Source organism: Bidens hawaiensis, unplaced genomic scaffold, assembly GCF_021521415.1.
Source record: "Bidens hawaiensis isolate Kalapana, Puna unplaced genomic scaffold, B.hawaiensis_p1.1 tig00058103_1, whole genome shotgun sequence".
Classification (NCBI taxonomy): domain Eukaryota; kingdom Viridiplantae; phylum Streptophyta; class Magnoliopsida; order Asterales; family Asteraceae; genus Bidens; species Bidens hawaiensis.
This window is the reverse complement of record NW_027500499.1, coordinates 3,031-10,901: the sequence shown is the minus strand read 5'-3', so window position 1 is coordinate 10,901 and position 7,871 is coordinate 3,031. Positions and strand designations below refer to the sequence as shown.

General features: G+C 36.4%; 1 protein-coding gene across 1 annotated transcript; it reads left to right on the top strand.

The window, feature by feature from the left end:
• The first annotated feature begins 3,056 nt into the window (after positions 1–3,056).
• Positions 3,057–6,263, top strand: LOC143602184 (cullin-3A-like). Its single transcript, XM_077079385.1, has 2 exons — positions 3,057–3,218; positions 4,073–6,263. Exons 1-2 carry the CDS (start codon positions 3,058–3,060, stop codon positions 6,111–6,113), a joined length of 2,202 nt encoding a protein of 733 aa, XP_076935500.1. The 5' UTR covers position 3,057; the 3' UTR covers positions 6,114–6,263.
• Positions 6,264–7,871: the final 1,608 nt, after the last annotated feature.

Here is a 7,871-nt window from a genome sequence, read left to right as displayed (position 1 = left end):
AAGCCGCAACATACCCACCACGTGATAGAAGGTAACCCGGAGACAAAGTTTTGAGAGCAAATTTCATCACTCAAGCCAATAATTTGTTAGCACTTAAGCTATAAAAGATATATCATATTGTAACATCACGAAAAATTTGAGCCAAAAATGTCAAGTTTTTAAAGTCAAGGGACCATTTCTGCCAATTTCCAAACTCCAAGGTTTAAAATAAAAATTCTGATTCTTTGGCCCATTGCGATTCGCGACGGCCTTAGGATCAAGGTCATCGCGTATCGCGATGACCTGTCTGACACAGTGTGACACATGTGCCATGTGGCAGACGGTGGCACAGTGTGTCGCTACGTGTCCCCACATGGCAACACGTCCGCCACGTGTCAACACGTGGCACAGTGTGTCGCCACGTGGCAACACGTCCGCCACGTGGCACATCGCCTGCCACGTGTCACCACGTGGCAGGTCTACATGGTGAGTGGCCAAGCCTACGTCGCGATACGCGACGGGCTCAGCCAGAGGGCCATCGCGTATCGCGATGGGCCCCAAAATATTGTCTATAAATAGCAGGTCCGGGATCTCATTCCAAGCACACCAAAATCAACTCTCTCACATCTCTCTAACATCTCGCTAGATCCCGACAAACATACATTCGATCCACCTCGATAAGCGTACCCCGATTCCTCGATTTCTGTGCCTATTACGTTGATAATCATACCACCTCCCGACGACGTTTAAAGCAAAAAGGTGTTATTGGTGTGACGTCCCGACGATTATCTCGAAGTGCGTGCCGTGGAGTATTGGTGTCTCGATAAGCGTGCCAAGAGAAGTGTTGATCAAGAAAATAAAGAAGGAAAAGAGGCGACGAGTGCTGCTCGTTTGAATAGGGTTTAACAAGCCGACGAAGGTAGGCCTAATGCCCGAATAAAATAATAATAAAATATTATAAAGGCTTAATACCCTAAGTCGATGTTATACTCAATATCTCGATAAATAAAATGAATATATAACAAATAAAAGAAAGAAAAAGAAAAGAAAATATAAATATATATATATATACACATATATATGTGTGATTATTCTTTGTTATAAATATTATTTAAGTAATAATTAGTATTCTTAAATAATAAAGAAAATAATACGTTTCTTAAAGAAGAAGAAACGTAGGGTTTTATAAATAAACTAAAGGTTTAAAATATTACTTTTTAACTAAAGGTTTTAAAGTAAAGAATAAATAATCGAGGTGGCGATTATAAAACAAGGCTAAAGGTCTTAAGCCGAATTGTATATCCGACTAACGAAAAGTTATACTTGTACTATAGGTGCGAGATAGCAAGGGGAAGACCCTCAGACGGTGTTGAAGCCGATCCAAAACGAAAAAGTGAATACGCCTCAACTTTTACAAACCTGTTTTCAAACGAGTCAACATGTTATATGAAAAACTTTACATGAGACTAACTGTCTCTAAAAACATTGTAAATAAGAGTATAAGCCTAGCCCTCAGGCTGTAGTATACGTTTGTCTGGATCCTTACATATGTGCTAATAACGCGGTGGGCACATCGCACCACACTTGGTTATAGTCACGCTCGCCTGCGCGGAGTAATGACCATGTGTATACATACGGGTACTTAACTAAGTCGAACGTTGCGGTGTTTGCTGGGGTGGCCTAGTGTAGAGACTCGAGTTTATAATGGAATTGTTTTAACTTAATTATTCCTAAGCCAAGATGGGCCAAGACTTACGTGGTCCCGATGGGTGATTAAGTAAAGAAAAATATTTTAGCGTCAGCATATTCACCAGCATTCGTTGTTGACGTATTTTCTTAACATTTTGCAGGTAATCAAGAATAGGGCTTGAAGAACGAAGTGCTCATGATTCCGATGGCTCGGATGCTTTGTTAAACTTAAAATATTAAACAAATGGTGGTTTTGTAAATTATAAACAAGTAAACGTAAATGGAACTTTTGTTCCATCTTTTGTAATGTAAATATTTATAACTTTAATCCACATGTTTTTATAAGACTTCCGCAATTAACCCGTAACTCTGATTTATTTACAAATGTGGTACCAACTGTTGGTCGCACTCCTAGGCCTTAGATGGGTGTGTGACACAAATACATATAAAATACTATAGATTATCGTAAATGTAGAAGATATATATGATGAAGTGTACGAGAATGGAGATAAAGATAAACCTAGTGGTAGGGGTGAGCATAAAACTAAATTAACCGAACCAAAACCGAATTAACTGAAAAAATTAGACCGAAGCACTAACCGACAGTTAATTTTTTGTTTTTGTCTTTTTGAAAAACCGAATTTTCGGTTTCTGTTCGGTTTTGGAAATTTAAAAAACCGAACCGTTTAACGATGATGAAGATTATGAAGACTGAGACTAAACTTTGAAGATGAACAAGATGATAAATAGAGATTAGAAATAAACTTTTTATTATTTTTTGATTAAGAACTTTGTTGAATTTCAAACTCTATTACCCTAGCAACTTTGTATTCGTATGGTTTCACGTAACATGCGTCTATTTTGTTTTTTTGTATTCAATATATATGTGATACTCTAATACATTCTTACAAGCTTAAAATTAACATCTTCATTTTTTATTTTTTTTGCAATATCTACACATAATTGAAAAAAACCCGACTATAACCGAACCAAAACCATAAATAACCGAAAAATCAAAACTGAACGATCTGTATATATTCAAAAAACCGATGACTTCAGTTTCAGTTTTACTGAAAACCGAACTTAACCGTGCACAGCCCTTACGGCTAGTGGGCTTCTTCAGTATTTTCCTTGTTGAGGCCCAACGGGTCCAACTCTATTTACCGAATAAGTGGAAAATCGGGTTAAAGCACAGGATTCCAAAATCCCAAATCAATCAATCAATCCAATCTCAACTTCAACTTGCTCACTGATTTCAATCTCAATCTCTTCAATTATTCATTGACCGATTTAATTTAATCATATTCATTCTCTAATATCAATATTTCCAGTTGATTTAGCTTCCGAACCCTAAAATTACATATATTAATTAGGGTTTTGAAATTGAGGATGAGTTCACAGAAGAAGAGTAATTTCCAGATAGAGGCGTTTAAGCACAAGGTTGTGGTGGATCCGAAATATGCTGAGAAGACGTGGAAGATATTGGAGCATGCGATTCATGAGATTTATAATCATAACGCCAGTGGCTTAAGTTTCGAAGAGCTTTACAGGTTTAGATTATTATTATTATTGTTATTATTCATTTCTGTTGGTAGATGACTAATCTGATTTATTTAGGGATTTTGTGATTTGTTTACTGAGATATTATTTAGATTTTTGATGATGAAATAAGTTAATAAGTATCTTTAACTATCTGTTCTGTTTTATTTAGTCAGTTAGTTATTCACTATCCATGCGTGTTAGATGATTTATTACTATTGGTACCGAGACCATGTGTAGTGGTAGCTCTTCACATACGTGGCGTTCAGCAGCAATGGAGAGTTTTGTAAAAAGTGGTGTAGTTGTAAATGCCTCAAAACTCTCCGGCAATCAATCATTACCATTTTCATCCTTCTCTCTCACGAGCCTCGCCCAACACGAGCCGTGGGGCGGTGTGCCTGTCGTTTTGGCACGTTGTCCACCTTCACAACGAGGCTGCTACGGGTAGTGATATGCGCTTTGGTTTGTTATTTTGTACCATTGTATGTGAATAAGCTAACACGACGAATGTTTTGTTTTGGAAGAATTACCATTATATATTATTTACCAAATTCTCACCTCGGAAGAGCTAGGCTTTATGTTTTAGACCTTCTTTGTACCGCTATCCGTTCTCCATGATATAACAGTTTTTTCAAAGTTGTTAAACTCTTGTATGGTGTTTGTGTTTTAAGGCTTGTTATTGTTATAATCTTCTGGATGAATGAACCAGTGCGTGCATATAATTGATGTTATTTTTCATTTCTTATTCCTTATCAACATGGATCAGTTGATAGTATTGACATTTACCCCTTCCTTAAAGCTACACAAACATGCACTGATAATGTGCTATTATAATACTTATTTATTACTCGATATGTATGTTCAGGAATGCATACAATATGGTTCTGCACAAATTTGGAGAAAAGCTATACTCCGGGCTCGTATCAACAATGACTGCACATTTAAAAGAAATAGCTGCGGCAGTTGAAGCATCTCAGGGACCCTTGTTTCTAGAAGAACTAAACAGGAAATGGATGGAACACAACAAAGCATTACAAATGATACGGGACATATTAATGTACATGGACAGAACGTACATTCCTAGTTCACACAAAACTCCAGTTCACAAGCTTGGTCTTAACCTTTGGCGGGATAACATTATCCACTCTGTTAACATCCAAACAAGGCTACAAGACACACTGCTTGAAACAGTGCAGAAAGAAAGAAACGGGGAAGTTATCAACCGAGGTTTAATGAGAAACATAGTCAAAATGTTAATGGATCTTGGCCCTTCTGTCTACCAACAAGACTTTGAACAACCGTTTCTTGATCTTTCTGCCAATTTTTACCGAGGCGAATCTCAACAGTTTATTGAGTGTTGTGACTGTGGTGAGTATTTGAAGAAAGCTGAGAAACGTTTGAATGAAGAAATCGATCGGGTGACACATTATTTAGATGCGGAAAGTGAAGTGAAGATAACAAGTGTGGTTGAAAAGGAAATGATTGAAAGTCAAATGAATCGTTTAGTTCACATGGAAAATTCGGGTTTGGTTAATATGATTGTGGACGATAAGTACGATGATTTAGCCCGGATTTACAATCTTTTCCGCAGAGTGCCGAATGGGTTAACGCTAATACGGGACGTGATGACTTCTCACATTCGGGAAACGGGTAAACAACTGGTGATCGACCCGGAACGTGTTAAAGATCCGGTTGAGTTTGTACAACGATTATTGGAGAAAAAGGATAAACATGATAAGATCATTAATCTGGCGTTTAACAACGATAAGACGTTTCAGAATGCTTTGAATTCTGCGTTCGAGTATTTTATTAATTTGAATGCACGGTCCCCGGAGTTCATTTCTTTGTTTGTAGATGACAAGCTTAGAAAGGGGTTAAAGGGTGTAAGTGAAGAAGATATTGAGGTTGCATTAGATAAAGTAATGATGTTGTTTCGTTATCTTCAAGAAAAAGACGTGTTTGAAAAGTATTACAAACAACATTTGGCAAAACGACTTCTGTCAGGAAAAAGTGTATCTGAAGATGCAGAGAGAAGTTTAATACTAAAACTAAAAACCGAATGCGGGTATCAATTCACTTCAAAGCTAGAAGGCATGTTCACCGACATGAAAACCTCTCAAGACACAATGCAGGGGTTCTATGACTCCATGGGGGTCATTTTAGCCGATGGTCCAACACTCGCTGTTCACGTTCTCACAACCGGGTCGTGGCCGACTCAATCTACTACCACTTGCAACCTTCCACCTGAAATCCTCACAGTGTGCGAGAAGTTTAAAACATATTACCTTGGGACCCACAACGGGCGTAGATTAACATGGCAGACAAACATGGGTTCTGCAGATATCAAAGCAACTTTTTCAAAAGGCCAAAAACACGAACTGAACGTTTCCACCTATCAAATGTGTGTTCTGATGCTTTTCAACAATGCAGACAGATTGAGTTACAAAGGAATCGAGCAGGCTGTCGAGATTCCCTCAGTTGAGCTTAAACGGTGCTTGCAGTCATTAGCCTGTGCAAAGGGAAAGAATGTTTTAAGGAAAGAACCGATGAGCAAAGACGTGAACGAAGATGATGAGTTTTTCTTTAATGAAAAGTTCTCTAGTAAATTCTATAAAGTGAAGATCGGGACAGTGGTGGCACAGAAGGAATCAGAGCCTGAAAAGCAAGAAACGAGGCAGCGGGTGGAAGAGGATAGGAAGCCACAGATCGAGGCAGCAATTGTTAGAATTATGAAAGCGAGACGGGTGTTGGATCATAATAATATTGTGGCGGAAGTTACGAAGCAGCTGCAGTCGAGATTCTTGCCTAATCCTGTTATTATAAAGAAACGAATCGAGTCGCTTATTGAGAGGGAGTTCTTGGAAAGGGATAGAGATGATAGAAAGTTGTATCGATATCTGGCTTGATTGAATTGTTGTAAGGTATCTCAGCTTATTTTGGGTGGTTTGAAATTAAGATTATTGTTGGACTGATGCAGTTTCAGTTTTGGTTTGGTACTTTTTGTTTGAACTTCATGTCTTTTTGTACATAGAAATATTTAGTTCAAATGTTTGTCACTTACGAAAAAATTGTCCGGGCCGGTGTTCCTGTCCATCCTGATACTCTCTTCAGTCCTGATTTCGTCAGTTGCCTTCACCAAGTTTTATCCTGACAGTGATCATTTCGGCACATTGCTATCCTCGTTCTTGCATTTGCTCACGGGGATGCATTGCCGATGTATGATTCTGGGTGTGCGTCAGTAAGCCTCGCTGCCGATATTCATTGAAGTTTCATTCATGGGCTGTCATTAATTCTTTATTAATCCCTTGCTCGTTTGAGCACTTCTGCACAATGAAAGTCATATTAAACTCCTATTAACTTTTGAGTAAATCGCAGATTTCATTATTATATATCTGATTGCAGGCTATATCATTGATCTCTATCAACTACACTAAACCTTATTAAACTAAAGGGCTTGCAGCACTTTACGTCCTTAACACTAACTTACATTAGAATTTTTTGTTAAATGTCCGTCATACCTTTTAAGTTAAAATATATATAAATAAAAAAGAGATTTTAAGGTCACATGTAAGAAACATTAATTATGGTAATATTCTTGTTCAAACTATATATTTATATTACTTACATTAATAACTACCATATTTAACTTTATAATTTTCTTTTTAAATCTTACATCCATTGATGATTACTAAATAAAAAAAATTTAATTCCCTCTAAAATTACTATTTCATCTTCCACCATTTTTATATTTATTTTACATGTATTCATATATGAAAGTGACTTTCAAAATTCCTATAACGTCTCCAAGTGTTGAACCCTCCAATTGCATTAGTTATAGGATCATTATTTTCTGTAAAAGATGATGTAATATCCAAAGTTCCTTCTTGGTGTAATTGAGAGACGTTATTGAATTGAGCATCTTCTCGTCTCCATCGTGATAGCCAATAACTAAAAGAAATTTCAAAACAACCCGTATGAAGAAGAACACTCAAAACATGACAAAGTATCCTGAAAAATTCAAAGTTTCGCAAGTGTTGGCACCCATCTTACCATCCCAAATAACCTTATGCCATCGAGCCGTTTTGTAATGCTTGACAACAAAACTTGTGTCATTTTCTTTGCAAGTCGAATATTAAATTGCTAGAGCAAGCTGATCTTGAGTTGGACACTTGAAGACGTTATAGAAATTTCAAAAATTACTTTCATATTTGAATATTCTTTACATAAAAATGAATATAAAAATGGTGGGAGATGAAATAGTAATTTTAGAGGGAATTAAAATTTTTTTATTTAGTAGTCATCAATGGAGATAAGATTTAGAAAATGAAAATATAAAGTTAAATATGGTAGTTATTAATGTAAGTAATATAAATATATAGTTTTGAACAAGAATATTACCATAATTAATGTTTCTTACATGCCCTTAGGGCACATGTTAGAAAATCCCAATAAAAAAACATGATCTAAAGAAAACAATTATTTTTGTCCATTTAAATAAAACCAATATAAAGGCAGACAACCCCTCTGTTAAACGAGACGATATTTAAGGACGGTTCGGTAAATCTCATGGGGTGGCTTGGATGAGATTTTTAAATAATAATTCGTTTATTATTATTTATCAATAAGTTTGTCTTATTTTTATTAAGTTAGTTTTATCCTAAAAC